The sequence below is a fragment of the Callithrix jacchus genome, chromosome 17 (genome assembly GCF_049354715.1).
Source record: "Callithrix jacchus isolate 240 chromosome 17, calJac240_pri, whole genome shotgun sequence".
NCBI classification, from domain to species: Eukaryota; Metazoa; Chordata; class Mammalia; order Primates; family Cebidae; genus Callithrix; species Callithrix jacchus.
This window is the reverse complement of record NC_133518.1, coordinates 75,705,710-75,719,077: the sequence shown is the minus strand read 5'-3', so window position 1 is coordinate 75,719,077 and position 13,368 is coordinate 75,705,710. Positions and strand designations below refer to the sequence as shown.

Below are 13,368 nucleotides of genomic sequence, written 5' to 3'. Positions count from 1 at the left end.
TGTTAGCAGCTCAAAGTTTAGTTTCTGATTTAAAACTGAGTATTACAAACATTTAAAGGAAACATGCCTACCTACGTGAGGCCAAAATATCTGCCCAAATTTTCCTGCAGAGATCTCATCAAGGACACATATTAGCTTATATAATAATTGTTTGGCTAGCATTGATATGTTCTGGCTAATACTGCACACGAATTCAGGTTTTTTTGGTTTTATTATTGTTCAATTCCCTCAAATTATATTTTCCCATTAAAGAGCTAAGGGAAATTACTTTTTTTAGTTAAACAATTTCATCTGTAAAATGAGTACATTTCACTAATATTTAAACAAAAGGCAAAGTTTCCTCTCCCCAGAAGAGTCTCTGTTGTCCAGGCCTTTTCCTCAGGAATATTTGTTGCCAGCTTATTTCCTTCCAGATTATTTTTTCTGTATTTCTAAACATATGTACAATTGTGTGTGTGTGTCAGAATGATTTTTTTTTTTTTTACAAAAGTAGGAACCATACTGTTTATACTATTCTTCAAAATTTTTCCTGCTTTAAAATGTCTTGAAAATTCACGTATCGGTACATTTAGATTTAATTGAACTCATTCTTTTCAACTGCCTCGCAGTATTCTGCTATTGATGTACCACAGGCTAATCATTCACCTACTGACGCTTAGGATGGTTCTAATATTTGCTATGGCAACCAATGTAGCCGTTACGTGAAAATCCCTGTACACGTTTCTCTGAGCACAAATGAGGTTATTTCTCTAGGACAGAAACTTAGAACAGTTTTCCATGTGTGGTTGATACTGCCGATGGACTGAACCAACACCTGTTCCCACCTACTTTCACTCTTCTCTCCGCCTGCCTCCCACAGTACAGGCTGGAAAAGCTGGAAACTCACTTTCTGCACTCTGCTTGCAGCCAGGGGTGGCCACGTGGCCTGGTTCTGGCCAATTAAACATCAGCAAAAGTTTTCTGGGCGGTCCTTAGGAATATTTTTGTTTTTGCTTTCCAGGTAAAAGGAGCACACAAGACTGGCACGGTCTCTTTTTCCCGCCCTAAAGGTGGCTGTGGTGTTTGAAGGGGTGGCAACCATGCTATAACATGAGGGAAAATCAGGAGAATCACTATGATGATGGCCCTGGTATCAATGTTGGTTTGGTTGCTGAACCAAAGCTATCAGCAGCCTACCTCAGACAGCTTATTATGCGGGAAGAATAAACTCCTATTGGTTTAAGCTGCAGTAAATCTGGTTTTCTGCTACTTGCAGCCAAATGTATTCCTAATTGATTCAATACTAAATGACTCTCTAAAAAGTCTGTACTCACTTCATTCTCTTACAAAACTCTATTAAGTCATTTTCTAAACCTTTGTCGACTTTGAACATTGACAGTCATTTAAACGTTTAACCAAGCTGATGCATGAAAATGTTTCACGTGAAGTAGAGCACCATTCCATATATTTGTTGGCTATTCAGATTTCTTCCTCCATGCCCTTCTTGTTCCTAACTCTTGTCCACTTTTCTACTGTACTGTTTGACATTTTCTTATTAATGCCTAAGAGGAAATTTCCAGATTGCAAAGTAGGCTGAGTTAAACTTACATGGAAATTTGTCTCTATCTTGACATTATCAACCAAATCAAACACAACTGTAAGATATGAGCCTTCTGTAACAGGCCAGGCTGACAGTGACAGATATCTCTGAGTGGTACCACCACGTGGGCAATGTGTCAAGAAGTAATTCAACTCGGTGCAAAATACCACCGCCTGTGCTTAGTACTTCCTTTGTAAATCCATGTCTGAAGAAAGATTTACGGAATGGTGACACACTGGTGAACCAGGCAGAGTCCTCAATATACATCCTCTCTTTGAACCCTCAGGTCACACCCAACGGGTGGTCATGACTACTCCTCTTTTACAGAATAAATGATCAAAGTAAACACTGAAAAGCAATCGTTTCTTTCCTATTACAAAACTTAAAATGTTCCAGGCCCAATATTTTTAAAACAAAATAGTTGTTTATGTCAAAATAAAATTATGTAAAATGCATTTTTACATAATTTTACATAATTTTTTTTTTTTTTTTTTTTTTGAGACGGAGTTTCCTTCTTGTTACCCAGGCCGGAGCGCAATGGCGCGATCTCGGCTCACCGCAACCTCCGCCTCCTGGGTTCAGGCAATTCTCCCGCCTCAGCCTCCCGAGTAGCTGGGATTACAGGCACGTGCCACCATGCCCAGCTAATTTTTGTATTTTTTTGTTTTTGAGGCGGAGTTTCACTCTTGTTACCCAGGCTGGAGTGCAATGGCGCGATCTCGGCTCACCGCAACCTCCGCCTCCTGGGTTCAGTTCTCCTGCCTCAGCCTCCTGAGTAGCTGGGATTACAGGCACGTGCCACCGTGCCCAGCTAATTTTTTGTATTTTTAGTAGAGACGGGGTTTCACCATGTTGACCAGGATGGTCTCGATCTCTTGACCTTGTGATCCACCCGCCTCGGCCTCCCAAAGTGCTGGGATTACAGGCTTGAGCCACCGCGCCCGGCCAATTTTTGTACTTTTTAGTAGAGACAGGGTTTCACCTTGTTGACCAGGATGGTCTCGATCTCTTGACCTCGTGATCCACCCACCTCAGCCTCCCAAAGTGCTGGAATTATAGGCGTGAGCCACCGCGCCCCGCCAATTTTACATAATTTTATGTGCCTATCTAAAGACATCAACATTCTTAAGCTAGAAACATAACTGAACCTGTTTGCTGGTTTATAAATATGAAGAAACTGTTCCAACATTTGGCTCTAGAGTTTATTGCCACATTATAGGTAACCAAAATTACTTTCACTTTTTTAAAGTGAAGAACTAAATTGAGTAGGATTTCACTGCTTCAGCAAGAAGGATGTACTAGCCAACCACCCCACCCCGAGGCTGCAGGTAAAGAATTCCCCTAATCAGTTAACAAACAACCAATCTGACACTGGCAAACAAACAAAATCGGCTGCTAAAGAGAATAAAAGACGTCATGAGAAGTAACGTGAACAACTTGAACAGAATAAGCGCTATCCTGGAGTATTTGTACATGGTTTGGATTCTGGATAGACTGATTGTTTTAAAAATCCTAGCAGCTAGAGGAAAAGGGAAAGTTGGCAGAGTTCCTGCTCCTCCTCCTGCTCCTGCTCCTGCTCCTGGAGTCAGGTGGGGGGCAGCAGGAGGGCTGAGGCTGTGACACACATTTCCCTGCTTTATGCTACACCTCTTCCCACAAGAGCTGTGGCTTCTCTCTGGCAACGTGTCACACAAAGCACTCAATCCATAGCTGGTAAGGAGCACAGGCAGCAAACCGTCTTGATGCCTTAAACTAAACCCTCCCTGAGGGCACACACCCAGCCAGGGCTCCAAGAACTGACAACCCCTATGGCAGGAAGGCCAGATCACCAAGCAGCTGCCCACTTGGGTCCCAGAGAGACACGGGGATTTACCTAGAGCACTCTTTTGCAGAATTTTTTTCGACCATTTGAAAGGTAGAGAAAAATACCTGGGAGAGTTTGAATTCTTTATTTTACATGAAAGAAATCCAGTCTGCAGACACATACAATGTTTGTGGTCTACAAAACTGCAAGCAGATCAACAAATGCCCAACCTGAGGGTACCTGCTGGTTCCTTCCATTTTTCTGATGGGCTTGCCCAGTGGCCTCCTGGGGAGAGGCAGAATATTCCCTTCACTCCCACCCTGCTTTCTAGCAGGGGCTGCATACCTCACCCACTGGCATAGCAAATGTGGTAGCCCCTAGAAAGAAATCTGACTCATCCCCAAAGCCGGCAGTGGCCAGTTCAGGCCTGGAGAGGGGACAGGGGTTCTGGTGGGTTGCACCTGCCCTCAGTCCAGGTGTTCATGCATAACAGTAAGAGAATGAGGTAAGCTTTAGTCACCAGAACAAAACAAGCCAGGTTCCTTGGCCCTTCAAAACAATCTGTCCAAGCCCCAACACACTAGAGGCACGGAAAGCTCCAGGCATGCAAGACAGGCAGACATGCCATGTCTCTAAGTGGGAACACAGACACCAAGAGAAAGGGCAAGAAGGCAACAGAATGGGGAACTAGGGTCAAAATGTGCCCAAATCAAACTAGGCACAGAAGCACAGTGCTGGCTAAGCCCCTGGCCAGCTCTCTGGGAGGGGATACTCCTGGCACCATAAGGGCCCCCCAAGTGCCCTTTAAAATGGGTCCTACACAGGGAAGGGAACATCACACACCAGGTCCTGTGTGGGTGGGTGGGGGCTGGGGGCTGGGGGCTGGGAGGGATAGCTTAGGAGAAATACCTAATGTAGATGATGGGTTGATGGGTGCAGCAAACCATCATGGCACATGTATACCTATGTAACAAACCTGCACATTCTGCACATGTACCCCAGAACTTAAAGTATAATACTAAAAAAAGCTGGGTTCTAAAAGGGCCAGGCCTTGTAAGTCCTCCCAACAGGCTGGTGGCCCGGAGACAGCAAAGAGTGGAAAAGGGAGAAAGAGGAGATGGCTCCAAACTGTCTCTTCTCCCCCACAGGCTCCAGCACCTGCACAACCAACTAAACACACCCAGACACATGGCCTCATTGTCTGATACACAGGAAGGCACACACATCTGTACACACTGGTTCCTGCTTAGGTGCACTGATGCACACAGCCTCACTGTGTGTAATTTACACCCCCCCCTCAGTAGAGGGACACAATACATTCAATCTGCCAGTTGGGTGGTGTAGTCACACAATCATACACACACACAAACTCTGTCAGGAGTGAACAGACATAGAACCTCTCCAGGCTCATGCTCACGCACACACATTCCACAACCCCTCAGTCAGGCCCATACAAACCTCTAATACACACAACGCAAACTCACAGCCTGTCAGGAAAGAAAGCACTCAAACATCTCTAAGTGGGAACACCGACACCAAGAGAAAGGGCAAAAAGGCAACAGAATGGGGAACTAGGTTCAAAATGTGCCCAAATCAAACCCGGCACAGAAGCACAGTGCTGGCTAAGCCCCTGGCCAGCACTCCGCTAGGTGCACAAACCCTTACAATCTTACAAGCGCTCTGTGAGGTGCACACACCCTTGCAATCCCTCTGTCCCCGTGTGCACACACACAAGTGCACACACAGGCTCACAACTTCTCTGCGGGCGTGCGCGCAAACTCACAACCTCCCGGCCAGATGCACACACACTCGCTCCCGGTCTCTCCGCCAGCGCCTGCACACTCACACTGGCTCGGTCGGCACACGCACTCCGGCAGCCTCGCTCTCCCGCGGGCGCACCCCACACCCACGCACCCTCCTGGCCGGTGCACCCCTCCCCCCCGGCCCGTGCCGGCGCCCGGCAGTGAACTCCAGCGGCGCTGGGTGTGCGCACGCCCTCGGCCCGCGGCCGCCCGGCCGGCCTGCGCCCCTCCTCACCTTTCTCGCCCGCGCCCGGCACCCGGCCCTCGTCCTCCTTGGGGTTGGTCACCTGGGTGATGATGGCCGGGCCGTCCATGGGTGCGCGGCGCGCCGGCCGCCCGCAGGCCCGGCCCCCCGCAAGCCAAGCGCGCGGGGGGCGCGGGGGCGCGGCGCGGGGGGGCGCTCGCAGCCGCCGCCTGGGCGCGCCCGCCGCCCGGCCCGGCGCTCTGGGAGAGGCGGCCCGGGCCCGCGCCCCAGCTCCCGCCGCCGCAGCCGCCGCTGGGCTCGAGCGGCCGCCGCCTCCTCACCATGAACCCCGGAGCCGCGCCCGGGAGAGCCGCGCACGGGGAGGCGGAGCGGGAGGCCCGGCGCCGCTGGAAGCGGGAGCGGGCGGGCGAGGGGGAAGGAGCGAGCGAGGGCGGGAGGGCGGGAGAGAGGGAGGGAAGGAGAAAGGAAGGGAGGGAAAGAAGAAGGGCGGGCGGGCGTGTGGGTGTGTCCCGGCCCGGGGACTGGCCTCCGCCGCGGGCTCTGCCCGCTCGCCCGCTCGTCTGGGGGGGAGAGGGGTGCGGGGCCGGCAAGGGGTGAGTGGAGGGCGGGAGGGGGCGGCCGCGCGCGCGGGGGTCCGGGGCAGTGGAGTGGGGTGAGGGGCTTAGGGTGTAGCGGACGGCAGAGGGGCTCCGGGGGTAGAAGTGAGGGGTGTCGGGGGGCCTGCGAGATTGAGTGAGGTGAGAGGCCTGGGGTGTGAGGGATGTGGGGAGGAGTCTGAGGCAGATGGGTGGGGTGAGGGGCGCGGGGGGATGCACGGGGACCCGCGGGTGCTCCGGCAGGATTCGGAGGGGTGCAGTGTGGGGTCCCGGGGGCTGAGGGGCCATGGCATGGAGGCCGGAGCGAGGAAGGGGTCCGGAGAGATGTTTACCGCGAGGAGGCGCGGGAAGGGCTGGGCGGGGGTGCTCTGAGGGTGTCTCGGGAAGGTGCCGGGCGAGGGACGTCCCGGTTCGGGAACCGAGGGGACTGGCGCGTGGGTGCGGAGGGAAGTGGCGTGCAGAAGTGGGGGCTGCCGAGGAGCGGTCCTGACACCCAGATGGCCCGCAGAGGGGCCCGGGCGCGGCGCTGCTGTGAGTGATGGAGGCCCCGGGGCGTGGGGACGGTTTGGAGAGGCCAGGACTGCGCTGCCCCGGCTTGTGGGGTCCCTGGAGTGAGCAGGGTTGGGAGAGATCTGCGCAGAGAGGTGGTCTGCGGATGCGGCCAGCGGCTCAGGTCGTGCGGGTGCTGGTGCGTGAGAGGCGGCAGGTCCTGAAGCACCAACCTCCTGACACGTGAGGGTGTCGTGACTGGGGGGGGGGGCCTGGGCAGTGAGCATTTTCGGGTGCTGTGCAGCACCGGGGAGTCAGTCGAGGGCAGAAGAGCGGAAGGCGCTGGTGGCGGACGGAGCTGGGCAGGGACTGTGCTTGCGCAAAGCAGCCGGCCACCGTCAGACCTAGGACGACGGCCAGAATGTGGGCGAGAAAGGAAAGTGCCTCCTTAGCCTGGGAGCGTCGGAGCCCTTTGGCGCCCGCGTCCCCCGCTTCCTACTTGCAGGCCACACTCGCAGCCCTGTAAGCCAGGGGGCGGGGTAGTGCCGCGGGAGGGCGGGTCCGGGGCGCTCGCGCGCGCTCTCCACCAATCAGGAATGCTTGGGAGGGCCTACGGGGCGTGACGTCGGCAGGCAGGGTTCAGTGGGCGGCCCGCATGGAAGTGCTGCTTGCCTCCGCCTGCCAGGTTGCGCGCGCACGTCGGGCCTTGGGGGCTTGTGCATCTCTTCGTGGCTTCCAGGAGGCGAGGCCAAACAGGATCTTTCTCACTTCCCCACATCTCCTGGAGCCTGGAGCTGGAATGCAGCGAGCCTCTCCAAAGTATTAAAGGACACTTCCAGAAGAGCCTTTGGCCTGTGGTCAGCCTGCAGACATCAGTGGTGTCTGTACCTGTAGGAGTCCCATGAGGGTCCAGGTGTGGAAGGCTGTCCTGGGACAGGGCTCCTGTGTCCGGGGCAGGTGGGTAGGCACTCCTTCCCCGTAAAAGGTAGTTGGTAGGCAAGAGGCGGGTGTTGTGCCTCAAACTTAGGACCTCAAGTGGCATTCTGACTCTGTGCGTGTGGGTGGGACCAGATGTCAGTTGCCCTTGGGGTGTGCTCACGTGTGAGTAGCTGCTTTTCCAAGGGCACCTTTGGGACCCCAGTGGATCACCTGGGCAGCTGAGCCATGATGGTTGGAGGAGTGCCCTTTTAGTCTCTAAGGCAAACCCTGGGGTAAGTAGCCCGGGCTCCGCCCTTAACCCTCCCAAGTACAGACCACATTAGGGCCCCGTGGCACCCAGCATCTCCCTTGTTCTAACTTCTAATGCTCTTCACATTTGTTATTAGGATATGGCTGGCCTGGGACCTGGTGAACTCAATTTTCTCGAAGGAAAAGAAAAAAAAGACTTCTTAATTCTAAGGGGTCAGAGAAGGATCTTCCAGAGATTGCTTAGTGGGGAGGGCCTGGGGATATGGTTCAACAGTTTTTGGTTATAACCACAGAGATTAACATCTCTGCTGCCTGGTTGATGAAGCACCTCAAATAGTCCATCAGCGAGGACTAGGTGATGGGAACATCTGGAGTCACTGAATCACATGCTTGAGGGCTGGATCCCTCGTTTGGGAGGTGGGAGGTACTTGCAGAGCTTCTGTTCACTTACTGAAGGCTAGCTCAGAGCTAAGTGGTACAGGAGGGAGGAGGTCGTTTTCACAGTCTCCCTTGTTTGGCCTGTTTTGTAACAATGACTCCCCAGGACCCTCCGGTAACAATTTTCCCTTACCTGCATCCTCTGCCATCCTCAGGTTCCTGAGATCACCTTGAAAAAAAAACATGTACCTTCACCTAAGTCTTTGTTTCAGGCTCAAGCAAGAAAACAGCTTGCTATCTTTTATGACCTTGTTCCCCTCCATTATGCTGTTCATTTAAAATTTTGATATATTGTTTATCAGTATTATTAGAATCAAAGAAAAGTATCACCTATAGCCCTGTCACCATCCTTTAGTCAATCTCTAATTTCCTCCATTTCTCCCTGTCCTTGCCCATATGCTGACATAATTTCATGTAGCTATAAAAAAAAGCCATGTTTCAAATGATAAGGTTAGCATTTTCTATGTGGTGACATAAGTGCTGTAAATACCATAAGTGATTGCATAATACTTTACTGAAACAGTCTTAGATAACACAGTATTTTGGTTTTACACATAAAGGAAAGATTCAAAATTGTTGGAACAACTGACTAGCCATGAGGAGAAATGTCTTTATCTCAGTCCTTACAGGATATTCAAGATAGGTTGAATACTTAAATATAAAAAATTAACATAAATAAACACACCAGAACAAATATGGGTAAATGCTTTTTGATCTTGGATGGGAAAGGCCTAAGAGTGACAAAAACTTCAGAAACTGCCAGGATAAGATTGAAAAATTTGGCTATATTCATTCAACAAACATTTATTGAGCCCCTTCTATGTGCAAGGTTCTGTTCTAGACACGGGATCTCAGAGTTATCTAAGATGAGGAGTAGGAAGCTATCATACTCATACAAGTCAGTCAGTCATGGCCAAAGGCTGTCCCTGGGGGCCTTAGGCCTCTGGGAATAGGAGCAAAGTGACAGGTGTCAGCCATGGGAGGCCAGAGCACATCAAGCCCCAGTGGGGACATTCAGAAACAGAAAGGGGCCCAAGGGGATCTAGACAGAGCATGAAAGTGTTGGTTGAAGTCACATTTTCCAAATTCCCATCATACAGTGTCCTTGTACCACCTGTATGAGAACAGGGTTAATGTTTTTCTTTAATTTTTATTTAAATATAATTCTTTAAATAGGAAACTAGTGGGTTAGATTATTTTTTTTTGAGATGGAGTCTTGCTCTGTCACCCAGGCTGGAGTGCAGTGGCACAATCTCAGCTCACTGCAACTTCCACCTCCCAGGTTCAAGCTATTCTCCTCAGACCCCAGAGTAGCTGGGACCACAGGCACGCCACCATCACACTTGGCTGATTTTTGTATTTTTAGTAGAAAATGGGGTTTCGCTATGTTGGCCAAGCTAGTCTCGAACTCCTGGCCTCAAGTGATCCACCCACCTTGGCCTCCTAAAGTGCTGGGATTACAGGCATGACCCAGCTTAGATATTTTTTTTTAAATATGCAAATGGGAAAAGTAGAAAGGGCCACCCCCAGCTTAGATTTTTTTTAAAAAAACATACAAATGGGAAATGTAGACAGGACCATGACTCTAGAATGAAAGTGCTGCACAGAGTAAGAGGGTAGAGATTGGGATACCAAGGGTAGGGGGACATGAGACCAGGGCTGACGAGCCCAGCCCCAAGCGACCAAGGACAGGAGCAGATAGGAAGATGGAAAGACTTGCTCAGAGCAGCCTAGCCTGGAGTCTCTGGCAGAGCTCCAGTGTTGGAGGGAGTGGTTGGAGTTAGACTCATGTGGTGCATAGGGGCAACGCTGCTCTTGGGTGCATCAGTGAGGAGTGAGGCCAGAGAGAGGCTGCCCCTGAGGAAGGAACGGTGGGCACTGAGATCAAAGTGAGATGGCGATTTGAGGAAGGGGGGAACTGGGGAGGGGACAGCACATGAGTGTTCAGCTAGAAGGAGCAGCAGCATGTTCTAGGCCTAGAGGTGAGGGAGAGCACATGCTCTGGAAAGGTCTGCAGTGGCTGGGATGTGGGGCTCTGGTGCTGGGTAGCTCTCAGATTAAGCAAAGCCTTGTAATGCAGGAAAAGCATCTGGGGTTTATTTTGGGGGCTGTGGGAATGACATAATCAGATATGTGCTTAGAATATTTCTGCTGAGATAGTGCAAGAGGCAGGGAGACCTACGGATGTTATTGCATTAATACAGAAAGAGGATTAAGGGGCTAGACAGATTCCAGATACATTTGGGAAGGAGGCTGGACAAGTCTTGCCTACTGTTTGGGCTTGAGGGATAAGCAAGCGGGAAATGGCCTCCAAGTGTCTGGCTTGTGGACCCAGGCAGAGCTGAGGGCCCTTTGCCATGTTCTCTGCCTCTGTCATTCCCAGCCTGCCCCTGCCCTGCTCTCCACCTTTGAAGCTCTCCCTTTCAGGCACGGTTTCTTGGTCTGCTTTTTCTCCTCTTTGTGGGTATCTCAGTCTCAAGTTTTGTGTGTCTGTTACTCAGACTCTGTCTCTCGCTGTTTGTTTCAGGTATTTTTCTGTGTCTCTGTCTCTTTCTGAGTCTGGCTTCACATGTGTCTGGCTCAGTCTTCCCAGCCCCTTCTTTCAGGAGCCAGGCCTGAGGGTGGTAGGTGTCCTGTTGGGAAAGAAGTGGAAGTCGAATCTCAGCAGAGATTCCTGGTGGCTAGTAAAGTGGATACGAACCCAAGCCCGTCCACAGGTCTCTCCCTTGGGGTCACCTTGGAATCTAGATGAGGTTCCTCCAGGTAGCAGCCCCACTCTCCTACTGAGAACCAGGCCCGGAGTCTGAAATCAGCTCCAGAGAGACCTGTGCTAGCCTAGGCAGGCCAAACCACCTGTGCCAGGCTAGGGCCACATGCAGTGGACAAAATACCCATAAGGGGCTCCCAGCCTAGTGCAGGGGGCAGAAGAGTAATAAGAGGGTGGCACAGAGTAGAAGTGATTTATTCTCCAGGGAGTCCCCACAGAGGAGATGATGCTAACGGTGTCATTGTCAGAGCCTTCAGTTCTTGGGTGAGAGGACTTTTTCATCCACAGTGTCCACAGAGAAGGCTGCATCTGAGAAGCAGTAGGACATGATGGAACAAGAGGTGGGGTCTTGTAGACCAGGGTGAATTTGAAATTGAACCAGCTTTGAGCAGTGGCAGTATCGTAGCCAGTGAGGTTTATCCGAGGCGTGATTATTGCTAATTGAAAACTTTTCCCAATACCCCACCATGAGGACTTGAAATATAGTCGGCATTGGCAATTTTTGACAGTCTCTATGGAGACTGAAATTAAAAAAAAAAAAAAAAAGGAAATTGAACCTGAGGGTAATCTGGAGCCACTGAGACTTCTTGAGCAAGTAACAGGCATCACTTCAGAAACTAGTTAAGAGCTGAAGGTTAGAGTCAAAACTCAGACCAGCTTAAGTAAGGGTGAGGGGTGGGGGCCACTCTGTTGGCTCATGTAATCAAACCACAGTTACATGCCTGGGCTGGAGTGGTCTACAAGTAGCATCTGAAGCAAGGAGATAGAGGTCTCTAGGGGAAGGACGTGACCTCTAGCTACTGCTTTTCCCCGTAACCAGGGGGATCAAGGTGTTAGGAAAGGGAGAGGACATCCTTACACCTCAAGACACCTTGTATTCTCACTCAGTTTGTCCCAGGACACCATCCCTATGGGGTCCACAACAGCTCATCCTTCTGCCTTCAACACCCATGATACCCATGCTTCCTCCACATCCTGATCTGTACCCCCATCGCACGTAGCTTCTCCAATCAAATGCCTATGTCCACTGATACCTGGGGCTTCCTAGCCATCTTCTCCCTCTACCCTTGTCCCCAGGGATGCACTCTACCTGTCCCGGGTGGGACCTGGGTACAGCATCCTTCCCATCTAAAGACACTTCACTCCCAAGAATAAGGCTCTCAAACGGGTCAGTGGTCCAGCAGGTCCAACCCGCCCCCTGCTGGCCACAATGTTGTGTGGTCCTTGACAAGAGCCCAGCTGAATGTGGAAGACCTCTCTCCCAGCCAGTTCCTCAGCGTACACCACAGTCAGAATGGGCTCAGTCGTGTCTCCTACCTTACCTGTCATGATTTGCACTCCTGTTCAGCTTTCCCCAGAGTATCAGCAGAAACGCCCTCAGGAGGCTGGGTGCGGTGGCATGAGCCTCCTGAGGGCATTTGCAGCATTTTGGGAGGCCAAAGTGAGTGGATCATTTGAGGCCAGGAGTTGGAGAACAGCCTGGCCAACATGGTGAAACCCCCGTATCTACTAAAAATACAAAAATTAGCTGGGTGTGGTGGCACATCTGTCATCCAGGATGCTCGGGAGGCTGAGGCAGGAGAATTGCTTGAACCCAGGAGGAGGAGATTGCAGTGATCTGAGATCACACCACTGCACTCCAGCCTGGTGACAGAGCAAGACTCCATCCCCAAAAAAAAGAAAAAATGCCTTCAGGAATATGAAAGCTCAAGTGCCTGTCTGGAGAGGGTAGAAAGCAGGGGAACTGGTGCAATGTGCCCCACGTGACAGCCAGTCTTGGAGGAGGAAAATGAAAGGGAGAGTGGATGAAAGCCACTGGTGAAAGAGAAAAGGGCATCAACTGGGGGTCCTGAGCACAGAGAGAAAAGGACATCTGGCATAAAGCTAGTGGTCAGGAGGTGTGTGGGGAATTTAAGAACAAGACATACCCTGATCTGAGATAGACTTTATGACCTTGGGAATGAACTGAAACATTCTTAAGGTACCCAGAAATCCAAGAAGCCTTCCTGGGAGGGGGCACCCCTGATACCCCTTCCGTACCTCCAAAATTACAGGCCTGCTTTAATCAGAGAGTTTGAGTCCAAAAAGGGGACATGGCCTCAGGCTCGGACCCTCTCTGACATCCCTGGATGGGAGAAGACATGGCTCTGCCCTGAAACCCTGTCACAATGGAATAGCCCCTAGAGCAGAGAGGGCAAGCCAGCTCTGTGTGCTCTCACCCCACTAGCAAGAGTGACTTTGGCTCCTGAAAGGGCAGAGAGTCACAGAGTCTCAAGTTGATTTAGTGACTCTGGGGCCATTGAGCCTCTTAAGGTGGAACCTCATACTTAGTCCCAGTGAGGATCGTCCCTTTGATGACTCCCCTGTATCTCAGGTACCAAGTATCATGTGGCCTGGCTGAGGGAGGCTACTTTTGCTTGACTGGTGTTGTCTGTGGCCCCTCTCACCCAGGATCCCCAGGCCCTGGGCTCTGGCCCCGCTGCAGGTACCCCCTTTATTC

At 51.4% G+C, this 13,368-nt stretch overlaps 1 protein-coding gene and 1 non-coding gene across 3 annotated transcripts in view; one reads left to right on the top strand and one right to left on the bottom strand.

The window, feature by feature from the left end:
• The window catches only part of CTDSPL (CTD small phosphatase like), a 126,905-nt gene extending 121,177 nt beyond the window's left edge, over positions 1-5,728 (bottom strand). For both annotated transcript variants that reach the window (XM_035278484.3, XM_035278485.3), the window contains exon 1: positions 5,421-5,728. In XM_035278484.3, coding sequence (XP_035134375.1) covers positions 5,421-5,499 — 79 coding nt within the window. In that variant the 5' untranslated portion in view covers positions 5,500-5,728. The remainder of the gene's footprint in view (positions 1-5,420) is intronic.
• Positions 5,729-11,248: 5,520 nt separating this feature from the next.
• On the top strand, positions 11,249-11,389 carry LOC118149088 (U4 spliceosomal RNA). The gene has a single exon (XR_004736244.1). It is a non-coding gene; the product is annotated as a U4 spliceosomal RNA (small nuclear RNA).
• The last annotated feature ends 1,979 nt before the right edge of the window (positions 11,390-13,368 follow it).